Here is a 15,580-nt window from a genome sequence, read left to right as displayed (position 1 = left end):
TGCCCAGGACTGACTTAAGTAGGAGCACGTGGTGGTAAAAATGGGAAAAAATCGTCGATAAAATATAAGAAAAAAAAAAGAAAAATTTTGCAGTTTGTGGGGTTGCCACGATGACGCCAGAGCGTAATCTGGATGTAAGCATGTATGAGGATTAATGGCCGTTTGAGTCAAAACATTACAACACATGATGAGTTGATTTACCTACTGTATCTGAAAAGGAGTGGGAAGAAGTAATACTTATTTAATCTCACCCCATATTTTACACTGTGTAACCCATCCAATCCATCTGGAATACCATATCCCATCATGCAATGTACCACCACAGCAGTGACTGGTCAGAATGATCATGTGACCAGTTTCCAGTTGCTCTGTACCATAGTTGCAGTGGCTTTCTACGTGCAAACAACTGCCAGACCAGCACACAATGCAAATGAAGTATGCAGTTTCAAAATGGCCATGTCTTTACGGTTTGAGTCGTGTCCTGTGTCTCAGTTTCAAGTCCTTCCTTTGGATTTCATGGTTCAGGTGTTATTTTGTGTTTTATTTTGAAATACATTTCTTTCTGCAGTTTAGCCTCCCGTATTTGCTTCACACCTGGCTTCTGTTAGCTATTGCCACACTGGCGTCACATTATTCACGACTGCGTCCAGCGTTTCTGCTCCTGGAGTTACTCTGTTTGGTGCCAACTCCTCGTATTTGTTCACCGTTGTTCCCGTGCGCGTTGCTTTTCCTCTTCTGCTTTTGGATCATCTCCCTAAACAGAGTTTGCTTGTGTGTGTGTGTTAGTTCATTTTGACGCTACCCATCATCTGGGTTCTCTGCTCGTGTTTTCCTGACTGACAGTTGCCATTTCAGTTCTTCATTCTCTGGACTTAACACAAAGTTTCCCCGCGTTGTGTGCGTGTGTTTGTGTATTTAAGCAGTTAACCAAAGCTGCATGACATCATTCTGACAGAGAAAGGAGGACTTACATCAGCTGAGGAAACACACATCATGCACACACCAATTACAGCAGCAGAACGCTACCAAGGGCGCACATATGTGTGTGTGTGTTTGTGATACAGAGCTGACCAAAGAACTTTCACCTCTTTAACTACTCACACACTTCTGCAATCAGCTATTTAAGGCACAGAAATGTACAAAAACACACACATCATTTCAACGTGTGTGTGTGTGTTTGTGTGCGCATGCACTCATCTGGTACTATTCAGACCTGTACACACTGAAATAATTATTGCTCAAATACAGTAAACCTGGTACGAGCTGCAGTAATTAGGATGTGTGTGTGTGTGTGTGTGTGTGTGTGTGTGTGTGTGTGTGTGTGTGTGTGTGTGTGTGTGTGTGTGTGTGTGTGTGCGCTTACACACCTCGATGGCCATCTGGAACTGTTCATGCTCCCTCTGCAGCTGCTCGGCCTCAGACAGAGAGCTGGCGTTCACCATGCTGCGTTCAGCATGGACTCGCCATTTCTGATCCAACTCAACACCTGAAGAGCAGCAGAAACAGAGCATCACGAGACAAGATCAATAGCTAAGACATCTATATCATTCAGCTAATAGACTTGAGAGGATAAGATGAAGGAGTAAAATGAGGCAGAGACCAAGTAAAACCTCTGCACCCAGAGCGGGACCCAGAGAACGGGAACAAAGCAAACGCTCCTTTGTCCTGCTTTAAGCTCTGGAGTTCTCTTCCAGCTGCAAAGGTTTTTTTTTCTTTTGAAAGACAATAGCCCCATGAAATGTTGCAGTCTGGTTTTAATCGGCTCCCCATTACTGAAACACCTCTTTGAGAAATTTTTACGACTATTCTTTTAACTTTTTTTATTTAGGAAACTCCTCTGTTTCGGTGCTCTCAGGCCTGACTGGATCACCAGAGACTTCATGACTTCAACTATACGCTGGAACCTCTTATGAGCTAAAGTTTTCCAGAAACCCTCAGGTATTGACAAAACTATTTTTAAACAAGGGTTAAAGTCTGAAAGGATTTAAAAGTACTATTACACAGTGCTTGAGGTTATATCTGATTGAGAGGAGTTTCTCAGTCCACAAAGACGATATTTGAAACTGTCACAGGTGGAGTTCCTCAAGGCTCCGTTGTGGAAACACTCCTGTTTTCATATGTATCTTTATTAAAGACTTTGTTTCCTTATTTTGTTCCTAGGTGTTTTAATTAGTCTTATTGTATTAAATTTTATTTGTTTTCAGGTCATGTTTTTATTTATGTCCCTTTTTAAAAAAAAAAAAAAAAAGAAAAGGTCTTAGTATTCACCCATGTGCAGAACTTTGTTTCAGCTGTGGTTGTTAGTGCTTTATATATAAATCAAAATAAGCAGACAAGATTTCTTTCTATAGTTATACAGATGCAGGGTTTATACAGCAATACTTATGTTAAATTTAATACCAATTTAATACCTTTTTCACTACCTTCAGATTTCTTCAGATTTAAAAAAAAAAACTGTCACAACATTAAGTGTTAATCACGGACCTTTTAACATTAACAGATTTTGAACTATAGAACACTATACAGAACAGATTTATACTCATTGATATTGACCAGATGTTTCACATTTATTTCACTTTGTGAATGACAATAATATAGACTGCTTAAAATGTAAAAGGTAAAAAATAATACCAATTAAAAAAAAATAATACTTCTGACAGTGAATTTAACACTTTTAATGGCCTTAAATTTGGCAATTTTCATTTATCACTTTTTAATACTTTTTAAAACCCTGCGGAAACCCTGAGATGTCATAAATATACTGTACAGAAAAAATAAAGATCCAGTAGTCCATTAGTAGACTGGAGAGTTTAGACGACATCAAAAGATTCATGGATTTAAACATCGGACAATAAAACTTTGTAGGTGAAAGAGTTATCTTGGATTATATAAATGATCATCGACTATCTAAACATGGTGAGATTTTAAACAGCCGCTAAACTGCGTCCGTAAGATTCATCGGAAGTCTTTTTTCTCAATTACTGTCAAGGCTTGCACTGTCTAATTGGTGATTACTAATGAATTATATGCACTGAGCAGCTAACTTCTATTTGGAGAAGATGTGCGCTCACTGGACTGTGCATTACTGCACATTTATCGCATCATTGCTCAAGTCAAATATATTGAACCAATTTCATTTGTAATTTAGATGTGCACTTCACTAAACAAAATCTTAGTCTGTAGAAGATCTACGAGCTGCTCGGCAAGGAAGACGAAGACACAACAACACAGATGTGTGTTTCTGGCTCTGTGTTATTAGCATGTTTCATATACCTCATTCATTATTCAGCTATATCCATCTGTGGCAGCAGCAGCTTCCTGTCTGCACACAGCATGCTCACTTTCACGGAATAAATGTCTCGGCAGAATGCAGGAGCCATGCTGGGTGTTGTTCTCATCATTTCTCAAACATGAGGTCTTTACAGAAAATTATTTCCTGTTTATTTCCATTCTTTCTAATAAAACCAGCCAGTCATCAATTCACTGCTGAACCTCCACATTACTTACATTTCAGGGTTCTCAGGTTTAGCATCAGGCTATGTAATTTGTGCATATGTGCTTTGGTTCAGCCAGCCGCTGGTGAACCTGCTGAGTGAACTGATGATGTGCAGCGAGGGCCTGGTGATGTTTGCATGTGCCTTCACCTGTTTGACCTCAGCCTGCAGGTGGCGCAGCTGCAGACTCTGCTCCAGCCGTGTGTGCGTGTGCTGTGCACTGAGCTCCACCTCCTGCTGCTTCTCATGGAGGAACTCCAGTAGCTCCTGAACCTGCGAGGCCAGGTCCATGTCCTTCTCCCCCGTCAGCTCAATCCCTGAAGCAAACAAACATCCAAAGTCGTGAGATGAGAGACAAAAGTTTACATCATTTCCATCAAATGACGTAGATGTTTTTGTTAAACTTTGAATTATAGCCAAACAGCTGTTAATCCCCTCGTTAAAATGTGAAACAAGCATAGAGACGTCAGTTGAACCTCTGTGGTTCTACTTCTATATTCTCTATGAACCTATTCTCTATGAAACCAGAATCTTAAATCTTAATCTTAAGAGTCTTAAGATAAGATAAATACAGCCTGAAAAGCACTGGATCAATCACGAAGCCATGTTTATTGACTGGTAATCTACTGGTGGTAGGTTGAGGGCTGGACTTTGACTCGGACATTCCCATTCCTGAACTTTTCTTCTTTCCTCAGCAGTTCTTCTGTAGATTTGCTGGTGTGCCGGTAACATTGTCCGGTTGCACGACCCGGTTTCACCCGAGCTACAACTGTTGGAGACTTGACCTCATATCTGATTCTAGAATATATTTGTATCTTGAGAACTTCACGCTTCAAAGCCCAAACCATCACCCCTCTACCAACATGCTTGACATCGGGTATCTCCACCTCGGTCCAAAGAGCATTGTTCCAGACGCAAACCTCTGGAAACCTAAGATGTGCTGCGTGTTCTTTTTAAAGCAGGTTTTCCATTAACGGGGGTCCAGGGTCGTTGTCAGGGCCTCAGCCACTAGAATATTCTTCATAACCAGAATTTTCTGGAACCTCAGACAGGCCAAGTCCCTGCCTGAGGTTAGGTATTTCAGAGCAGTCGCATAAAGCCGCTGGGTGGGGTGTGGTGTTGACTCGGTGCTAATTAGGTATTTTAGTCTTCTCGTTAAACATAATCATCAGAGTGTATGTTAAAGGTATTGTGACATCATTTTTAACATGCTTTTAACACTATTAAAAGTCTTGGCCAACATCCCTCAAATGTGTCTAAAAGAGTGTAACAAGAAAAACTTCACTCTAGTACTCTTTTCCTGGCTTTTTATTACAGTGTTTTTTTGCGCTGTGAAAAACGCTTCCTTTTCCCCCTTTCCTGTCAATCATTGCCCGCTCCTCCTCCCAACCTCCTCCAACCCAACCCATACGCTCACAGCGGCGTCGGAGAGTTAAGCCGGGAGCGACAGGCGAAGCATGCACGGAAAAGCAGCAGGGAGAACCGGAGCAAACAATCATAAAAATAAAGGCATGCAAGCAGCACTGTCCCCTTATCTTAAGTCCAGTCAGTGGCCGCGGGTCTTCTTAGCAGTTTTCCTCCGTTGATTAGAACAAAAGAGGCTCTAAACAGCTCTGTGTTAAGCCTGATTTATGGTTCCGCGTAATCGACGCAGAGCCTACGCCGTAGGGTTCAGCGTACGGTGCGCGTCGCCGCGTAACCCTACGCAGTAGGCTCTGCGTCGGTGTAACGCGGAACCATAAATCAGCCTTTATGGTGCGCTGGAGAGGAGAGGAGGCAGGGAGCTGGGTGGAGGGGGCGGTGATTTAGCGGGTCTATACGTAACGGCCCGCCACCAAACCAGATGCGCCGTTTTTGCACAGTTATGCGGAAAATCCCAGAAAGCACACAATACACTGAATGTTAAAAGTTCGTTGTTTTTTGGGTGTAATTGATGTCAAGACACCCAACAAAACACAAAAAATCAAGAAAAATGTGTTTTTCATGGCACAATACCTTTAAAACAGTAATGTAGCAACCAAACAATGTAAGGTGCTGATTATTCCTTACACTTTGATCTTTTTGTTCTTTTTTATCTATTTTATTGCCAGCTAGCAAATATTGAACGTGCTGCATTCCTGTCATCAGATGGTCAGACGTTAGTTTGCTAGGTCTGTGGATCCTGCTAGGTCTTACACCGTGACAGAGATGCAAAGACCAAAGGGCCAAGGAGGAAGTGAATCCTGCAGAAGTTATGGGTTCTGAGGTTTTACCCAAGAAGAGACTTCACTTAGCAACCCTCCCGAAAAAAGAAAACATACTTGTTTTCTATGTTGCAAACCGTACCATTGTAAACTTGAACATGCTGTGGCCTGTAAGGTCCAAGATTTAACAGTTTATTTTGTTTTTCTTTCACAATTTCCCTGAACGTTGCACAGCCTGACCTTATGGTTATGTTTTTGGGACGTGGCCTCCTGGGAAGACTGGTTTATTTCTCTTAACTTCCGTGGAAGCAGCAATTGTGTATTTCATTTGCATTTCTCCATATTTGTTAAATCAATAATAGCTCTGTATGTGCTGTTGTTGATCCGAAATCTTTTGGTTTGTTTTTTGTTTTTCAATTTAAAAACTGATAAAGCCCAGAATATGTTTGATTTTGTTTAAATTTGACACAAAACTTTAGAAGGGGAAAACCTTTTTTCACAAGACTGTAACTCAATTTAAAGAAATATTCTTAAACCTCAGTAATTAACCACAGTTAGTGAGGTTTATATGAAATGTTAGTTTGTCAGTTAAACTTCCTGATGTTGAGTTGAAAGAGAAAATGTGCGTATGTAGCATGTTTTGTTCTGAACTGTGAAGGACAGGACAGAGACTTGTCACATCCCACACAGTCGTGCGGCTGTCCCGCTGTGATTTGTTTTAACTTGATTTTCTCTCCGCTCCACACAAGAGGCTCTTCTGTGAGATCGTAGTTCACGTTGGGGCCAAGGCAGCAGTTCTTTGACGGAGCATCAGCGGAGCGGGAGCAGCTGCAAATCCAGTCACTTTCAGAGGGCAACAAGGACACACTTCACATCTCAAGAGCATGAATGTGAATGCTTCTCTGAGAGCTGTGAAGAACACAGCTGCAGAGTTTTGTCTGTAGTGCACACACGGGCCCAACAAACCCTTGAAGCACAATTTCCTTGCGAATGCAAAGAGCACTGGTGGTTTTCAGAGTCTGACAGAGGCGCTGCACTGCTCCCTCGGGAAGCATGGACATGTTGTTTTTTCAGTTTCTCTTCCATGTCTTTCTTAAATCCCTTTTCTTGTCCCTTTTCTTAGAGAAAAAAGCCATTTGTGCACGTGTTACCTGAAGCCTGGACCTCCATGATGTACTGGTGCAGGTCTTGACCCTGCTGCATCACTTCGTAGATCATGTTGTTCATGGCCGCTTTCCTCTCAGCGTGCCGTTTTAGGCGCTGCTCTGCGAGGCCGATGTCCTCCGAGCTCCCAGAGGAGGCGCCGCCACCTCCGCTACCTCCGCCGCTACCAACGCCGGTCCGGCTGGCGTCGTTCAGCTGGCGAGAAAGATCCTCGTTCCAGGCGTCCAACTCTGCTGTGACCTTAGAGAGAAGAGAAGGAGGAGTGATCAGCTCACGTCTGTACAAACCCAATGCCGTCAGACGTTGCACCGACGGACAGCTCCGGTTTTCCAGATTCAAACAGACTCATCCTGTCTTACCTCAATGGTGTACTGCTCAAAGATGCGTAACTGCAGAAAAATGTCCAGCTTGATTTTACGTTCATGGAAAAGTTCCTCCATCTGGCCCTGGGCCTCGTCCAGCTGCTGCAGCACCCCTTGGATGTGAGCGATGGAACTGCAGTGCGGTGTCTTATTGGTGGACATGGCTGCGTCTCTGCAAAGGCAAACAGACGAACACACAGATGTTTTGGGCGCCATTAGGAATGATCAATGCACAATGCTCATATGGAGCTAGAACAGTCTCATAATTCACAAATGCACAGGACAAGTTTTACAAATGCACAGACCGATTTGCAAATGCACACACCGTTTCACAAATGCACAGGACAAGTTTTACAAATGCACAGACCGATTTGCAAATACACAGTTGCAACAATTCACACGTGCGTAGGACAAGATATACAAATGTATATTTGATGCACACACAAATATAACCTGATTTACAAACGTTTTTTTGTCTGTGAGCTGCGCTGGATTTGTGTGTGAGTTTTGAGACTCCTCTGACGTGACTCGATCCACAAATACGTTTTTTTTTTAACACAGAAGGCTCTGCAACCAATCACATGTCTTCCTTTGTTCCAGCCAATCATAAGAGCAGACCTACGTGGGGGACGATTCACTCTAAACCAATCAGATTAAAGGGGCGGATACACCTGCTGTTTGAACTGCGTTAGGGCCGTTCGCTTAGAAAAGTGATTAATATTTCGAGTTGGTGGAGTAAAGATAAGATGATATGATTGGCTGAAACAAAGGAAGACATCTGATTGGTTGCAGATCCTTCTGTGTTTATGGATCGAGTGATGTCAGGGGAGTCTCAAAAGTCACACGCAAATCCAGCGCAGCTCACAGACAAAAAAAACGTTTGTAAATCAGGTTATATTTGTGTGTGCATCAAAAATACATTTGTATATCTTGTAGGGGTGTAACGATACACTAATCTCACGATACGGTACGATACACGATATTGAGGTCACGATAACGATACGATGTTATAGCAGTATTTTTTTAACAACCTTGAATGAGGAACATATGACTGGAAAAAATGTATTTTATTTGAAAGACACAAAATACAAAACAACGTTGTGCATTTGTGCGTTTGCCCTATTGTTACAGTTTGTAATGCTTTATAACTGTTTAAGTTTGAAAGAGAAAGCCAGGCCAACCATTTTCCACAAACTGAACTAAAAGTAAATGTCAGGTTTGCATTAAGCATCTTCAGTTTCATACAAGTAAAAATATTTTGCCACAAACTGAATAGTTTCTCTCATGTGTGATTTGACTTTTTTTTTTCCAGAAATTTAACAACTAAAATTTAATAAATAAATAAAAGTAAATAAATACATACAATTTTACATCATAAAAAAGACTGATTCATGCTCACCTTATAAGTGTAAGAGGAGATTTATTTTTGTTAAGAAGGTTATTTTGGTAATTCAGGTTCATTATTTTATAAATATATTCTTTATATTCTGATGTAAATCAGGGACTATAATGACACTAGTCAGTTTATCTGTAGTTGTTAATATGTTTTAGATTGGGCGGAGTGATACACCACTAGGTGCTGTGTTGATGTTCTAAAATCCTACACTGTTGAGGGACATTAAAGTACACTGGAACTCAGCAGAAGTTGCCTGCGTGTTTATCCTACTCACGACCCGAAAAAGGTTTAATTTAATAAGGTAAGGCTTAACTCTACACCAGACTTACATAAGTAAAAGTTCAGAGCTCAAAACAGGACTGCAAAACGGGACTAGTTTCTTCTGAGCGGAGTAAGATTTTGGTCCGCGGGTCGAGGCGCGGTCGCGGCTGCGGTCGGATGCGCGTTTCTAGTCAACACAATGGATTAATATTAATAACCCAATATCGCGATACACTTTGTCACCTCCACGACACGTATCGTGACGTTTTTGTATCGCGAAATTTCGTGGCACGATATATTGTTACACCCCTAATATCTTGGCCTACGCACGTGTGAATTGTTCTGTGCATTTGTGAAACTTGTCCTGTGCATTTGTGAATTATGAGACTGTTCTAGCTCCATAATGTCAGGCATAAAAGCTAGTACTTCTTCCTTTAAACCTATGTTCATCTGTCCATCCATCCATCCATCCATCCATCCATCCATCCATCCATCCATCCATCCATCCATCCATCCATCCATCCATCCATCCATCCGTCCATCCATCCATCCATCCATCCATCCATCCATCCATCCATCCATCCATCCATCCGTCCGTCCGTCCGTCCATCCTTCCGTCCGTCCGTCCGTCCGTCCGTCCGTCCATCCATCCATCCATCCATCCGTCCATCCATCCATCCATCCATCCATCTGTCCATCCATCCATCCATCCATCCATCCGTCCATCTGCTGGATCCGCTCCCAGCTCCCTTCAGGAAAAGGCAGCAGTACCTGGACCCTGGACCGGTCACCAGTCCATTACAGGACCACATATAAACAAACGTTGGTCTCATTCCAGAGGTCTTGTTGTTTGCTCAGATGCAGTTTTGTGAATGTCAGTCATGCTTCCAGGTTATTTGTGGACAGAAGAGGGTTTCAACTAGCAACCCTTCCAGACTGGCATTGACTTCTAACACTAATCATGCTCAGTGAGTTCTGTAGCATGTTAGATAAAGCTTTGGGTTTTTTTTTGTGTTTCTTTGTGTGTTGCGTGGTAAAGCCTGTGAGGTTAGTTTTCAGTGGCATCCACCCCTTGAACAATAGTCAAAAAAGTCTTGAATTTTTTCCACTTGTTGTTATTCACTCAGAAGGCTGAACATGTTTGGAAAGGGTCTTATAACCCTTCCAGGCTGAAGCACAACAACAGTCCCTGTAACAACTCTAATAATGTAAAAACGGCTCATAATGTAATAACTTAAATGTAATAAAAATTCATAATGTAATAATCGGTTCATAATGTAATAAAATCATGAGTGCATAACGTAATAACCGCTTTGCGCATAATGTAATAATGTAATAACTTTTTAATAAACAAATAAAAAAATAAACAAATACCGTATTTTCTGGACTATAAGCCGCTACTTTTTTCCTAGGTTTTGAACCATGCAGCTTATACAAAGGTGCGGCTATTCTGTGGATTTTTCTTCCACCGCTCGGGGCGCTCTAACCGGAATTAGAATCAAAACTAAGACAAAATAAATGCGAAGAAGAATACGCTACTTGTTCTTTAGCAGATAGAAGTAGAAGCAGATTTCAAACAGATAAATAGATAAATAAATACCGGTTATTTTCTCTTGGTTCTGTCCCGTTTTAAATCAGCAAAGTTGCTGCCGTGTTAAAAGACACTGTTAGGAAAGGATCTATTTAGGTACAAACATGTACATCATTTACAGTTCAAAATCGTTCTGTACATGTAGTAAATATCTAATCTAACAATATAAATATCTGCGGCTTGTATATCTTTTTTTTATTGTTTTTTTTAAAATAGAGCGGATGCGGCTTATATACAGGTGCGGCTTATAGTCCAGAAAATACGGTAACTTATTACATTATGAACTTTTATTACATTTAAGTTATTACATTATGAGCCGTTATTACAATATGAGTTGCTACAGTCCCTTCACTAAAATCATGTCTGATAACTTTCCCTCTATGTGTTGTGTTAAAACACACCTGAAGATAAAGATCTGCACAGCCACTGATCATCACTTCATCAATGGCTGATGAATAGCAGCACCTGACTGCCACTTATTGTCTTAAATCCCAAGGAAGTAGTAAGGGGGTACTTAGTATTGACCATGTGATCTTTTTCTTCCTGGCCCTATATGTGTTTGTTCAACAGTGACAGAGTTAAACACAGATACTGCTCTCACCTGATACAACCTCAAACAGGCAGAACCTGTCAGGATCTGATGATTTTTATTATGTTTTCACACAAAAAACATGATTAAAAAAGATGATACTAAATTCTGCATATGATGAAAAACCAGGCGGAACAGCAACCTGAGCCACTGAATATTTCTCTATCTCTCTCTCTAATGGAATTATAATAAGAGCATCTGAGGGGGATGATTTTTGTCTCTCTTGACGTCCCCTGTGAATATTAAGAAGATTTTGATGGTTACCTGAGCTGCTGCATCAGTTCCTCTCCCTCTTTAATCACATTGAGCGTTGCCTCCAGCGTGGCCGTCTGCTGCTGCTGAAACTGCTGGATCAGGGTCTGGACCGAGTCCACCGAGTCGCACAACACGTCATCCAGCAGCTGCTTCTGCAGCTCCTCCATCCACGACCACAGCTGGACGCAGACAAGAACGTGAAAACGTGAACATGCAGCGCTTGTAACGGGAATGAGGTCAAACGGAGAATCAACACGGAGACAAAGGTGCACCGTACCTCTTTGGTGTGTGTGTGGAAGGAGACAGACATGTCCAGCAACAGCTTCCTGTGTTCCACCCGCCGCACAAAGTCCTGGATCCGGACCTCCAGGTGTCGGGCTGCCTTGTAGATTTCTTCTGGGTCACATTCTCCCGTCTGCGCGAGCTGCTCGGCCGCCTCCAGCAGCTTGTCTGCGTTGGTGTAGGTGTTCTGAAAGGTGGAGAAGGGAGTGTCAGCATCATCCTTTCTGTTTTATCAAAAAGGAGTGGCCGACAGGTAAATCAGATCGGAGACTGCAGTCGGCAGCCATCTCCTTCACCAATGGGAGAAGAATTCCTGCAGACAAATCAGCAATGGTGGACAGTAACGGAGTAAATTTACTTGAGTACTGTACTTAAGTACATATCCAGAGGATTTGTACTTTACTTGAGTATTAGATTTCTTTGGTACTTATTACTCTTACTTGAATACATTTCCAAGACAAATATTTTTACTTTTACTCAAGTAAATTTCTAGGAAGGCTGAAAAGTACTCGTTACTTTCAGGTCTGCTCTTTTTTCTTCTTCCCTAAAATCCTATTGGACACAAGCTGTTTTTGTCAAAGGATTGATTTGTTTTTGGTGTTTTCTGCAGGTTTTATATAACATTGTGGTTCTAAAAGCAGCACATCAGTGCAGCTGGTTTCAAAGAGTTAATTCTCAGAAACAAGAGTTAAAGGAGCCGTCTGTAAGAAATGTCCAAAACTGGTACTGCAGTCACTTTCAAAATATTGTTGAGCGGTGTGTACCCTCCCCCTCCTCCCCCCGACCAGAGGTTGCCAGGTAGGCTGCAGAATGCAGCAGGAACGTAGGCTGCCATGGCTGCGATAATTAGAGCCGAGCTGGCAACCCGGATGCCGAAACAATACTGACTTGGTGATTGGGAGATAGGTGGAGGGTGGAGCTTCAGAAACAATACTGACTTGGTGATTGGGAGATAGGTGGAGGGTGGAGCTTCAGAAACAATACTGACTTGGTGATTGGGAGATAGGTGGAGGGTGGAGCTTCAGGCCAAAACAAAAAATGACAACATAAACATCAGTTGAGGGCTGCAACTCCTCTTTTTAAACTGGAATATCCTGGCTTGAGTGCTGTTGTCAGTGACATAAGTATTTGAAATGAACATGATTTTTAAATGTCTGTTGACATATCGGGGTCATTTTATGATTCATTTTATTATTGCTCTTACATACAGCTCCTTTAAAATATCCTTAAATTAATTTAGAAAAAATATAGTAATTTACTGATGTGGAAAATAAAAAATTTACTCTTACTCTTACTTTTACTTAAAGTAAATTTAAAAGCATTTACTTTTGGATACTTAAGTACCTTTAAAAGCAAGTACTTTTCTACTCTTACTCGAGTAATATTTTGACTGAGCTACTTTTACTTGTAACGGAGTAAATTTTGACCAGTAGTATTTGTACTCTTACTTAAGTACTGGGGTCGAGTACTCTGTCCACCTCTGCAAATCAGTCAGAATCATGATCCATAAATGCACTCACTCTACCTAAAGGGAAATCACTGGGCGGGACCAGAATGGACACGCTGAATCAAACTGAAGTTATGTAAATTAAATGAAGTGGAAAAAAGAAAGGGCAGTGAGAGAGAGGCAATCAGTGAGCGGATGACATCCCATGCGGCCTCAGCAGGTGACGCAGGTGACGCAGGTGACCTCTATCGGTTTAAAACACTGACAAAGACTCACAGACTGTTTGCAGAGTGCAAATATTCTCTAAAATCAGTGGAGAGAGGTGTTTGAGTCCAGCATATGCTGCCGCCGTCAGGTTCCTAAATCCTCAGCAGAAATCTCCACGCTTGTCCATCTTATTTAAAAGCTAACTCGCATGTCTCGGTATGAGGGATGAAAGGGTTTAACCCTCTTTCTCTCCGTGTTGCTCCGTCTCGACATCCGTAGCTTCTTCTCTTGATGTGTCTGGATTTGGGGTTTTAATCTTTGATTTATTTGGTCTTTAAAAAGCTCGGTCAGCTGGTCTTGTGTGTAAACAGCTGTCTCGTTACCGTGGCTACTCATCACAACAGATGTTCTTTTTAAAGAAAATGAGAGCTTCATCGTAAAATATCAAGAGGATACAAAGACGTAGGGCTGGGCGATATGGACCAAAAGTCATATCTCGATATTTTCTAGCTAAATGGCGATACTCGATATATATCTCGATATTTTTTCTGTGCCTTAATTGGGGTTTCCCCCAAAGCATTATAGCATAGCATCTCTGTTAGCTTCATTTTTTTCTGAGGCAAACCCTTAAAAAAACAGTCAGTTTTAATACAAAGCCTCGTGCCAAATGTCACACAGGTTCCTTTATTAACAGAGGTCTGCACAATATCAAAATGTATAAAACAAATGAAATAAAAATAAACTGCCTGCATATATAGAACAAAAATGCTTCTTGAATAAAATAAAACAAATATCCCTTTCCTGCATAACAATTAAATTAAAATACACTGTGCAATGAATACAATGTAGACAGTAACAGGCAGACTTTTCCACTGAGGTTGACAGTTGTGCAAATGACAAAACATTTGTGCAAATCTCAAATAAAACATTCAAGTCAATTTGTCACAAAATAAGCTGTATTGTAAAAAATGTAAAAAAAAAAATGTTTTTTTTTTTTTTTTTTAAATCGATATAAACGATATTGTCTCGTACCATATCGTGTTTGAAAATATATCGATATATATTAAAATCTCGATATATCGCCCAGCCCTACAAAGACATAAACAATATTTTAAAACCTGGCCAAACCTTGAAGCTCATTTAACATTTTGTTGAAACCAGACACAAGCCTCCGAATATCTCCATCAGTTTCTGCCGCCTTGATCGTGTTTATGCATATAGGAATCCGAGCAAAACATCTGAGCGTAAATCCATCTTTTCATCAGCATCATCTCATCAGCTTTAACACAAGCATCAACAAGCGTTTGTCTCCAACTCTGATTATGTGGCAGGACTAATTTAATAACGTTTACACCTACACGCCACCTCTGGGGAGGGATGACAAAGTCACGCATGTCTGGATCAAGTTATATTAAAATGTTAATTCTGTTTTTTGTAAGTCAGCAGCATAATATTTGCAGACACACAAAAAGGCGTGTAATCCGGTCTGAATATTAAAGCTCTCTGCAGTCGTCAAGAGAGCAAAATGGATTAGTGTCCGTCTACTCCGGCAAGTATGAAACATCCTCAGGAATATGTCATTTTAGGAAATATATTTCCATCACGCACTCATATTTTAAGTATTCTAATAAGCTTGGACGAGGGTGAAGTAAAAAGAGTGGGAAAATAAATGCACTATGATGTGACTTATTCAAGAATTGGAGTATGTGGGCGTAAGCTCACAGTGTGGATGTTTCACATGCTAGACGGATTACTCGGAGGATAACGATTATGAACTACAAGGGATTATTACGCTTTGATGCATAACTGAACTGGTTCACGGTGAGGATTACGGCAGACAGATGACAGCAGAGAAAAGTCATCCCTGTCGCTTCAATACAGAAGCTCAATTCAATCAATTAATTAATTAGATAATGGAGCAGAACAGTGGCACAAACAACTGAAATGAGCTGAGAAATGAGCCAGCTTTCCAAAGTCACTGCTTGGTTGAGGTTTCACACGGCCTTAAAAACTGCTGCGTGAGGCATGTTTGTGTACTTGGTGCTGATCAGGTATGCTTTATGCCCCCCTTTGAGTCTGAGTCTTCTCACCACCTCTGTGACCACGTATGCAAACAACAGAAAAGCAGCATTATTCTTTCATTTTTGTTTTATTTTATTTTATTGGCGGTTGGTAAACAGTGAAAGTGATGTATTAATGGGATAAGTGTTTGTTCGCATAGCCAGTGGATCCGGCCGGGTTCAGCACTTTAACGGAGACGTGACCCTAAAACAGCCGAGAAAGGGCTCGCCCCTGTTACAGTTCCAGCATCTTAGCTTTTGCCATGGACCCGTGTTCATGGAAACATAC

The 15,580-nt window shown here is 41.2% G+C and overlaps 1 protein-coding gene across 1 annotated transcript in view; it reads right to left on the bottom strand.

Moving 5' to 3' along the window:
- Positions 1-967: 967 nt before the first annotated feature.
- The window catches only part of LOC133445629 (kalirin-like), a 47,077-nt gene continuing 32,464 nt past the window's right edge, over positions 968-15,580 (bottom strand). The window contains 8 exon segments of the mRNA XM_061722953.1: positions 968-976; positions 1,368-1,441; positions 1,444-1,486; positions 3,645-3,811; positions 6,829-7,081; positions 7,201-7,375; positions 11,305-11,474; positions 11,573-11,764. Of these exon segments, the coding sequence (XP_061578937.1) occupies positions 968-976; positions 1,368-1,441; positions 1,444-1,486; positions 3,645-3,811; positions 6,829-7,081; positions 7,201-7,375; positions 11,305-11,474; positions 11,573-11,764 (1,083 nt within the window).

This window comes from Cololabis saira, chromosome 6 (assembly GCF_033807715.1).
Source record: "Cololabis saira isolate AMF1-May2022 chromosome 6, fColSai1.1, whole genome shotgun sequence".
NCBI classification, from domain to species: Eukaryota; Metazoa; Chordata; class Actinopteri; order Beloniformes; family Belonidae; genus Cololabis; species Cololabis saira.
This window is presented reverse-complemented; position numbering and strand designations above follow the sequence as displayed.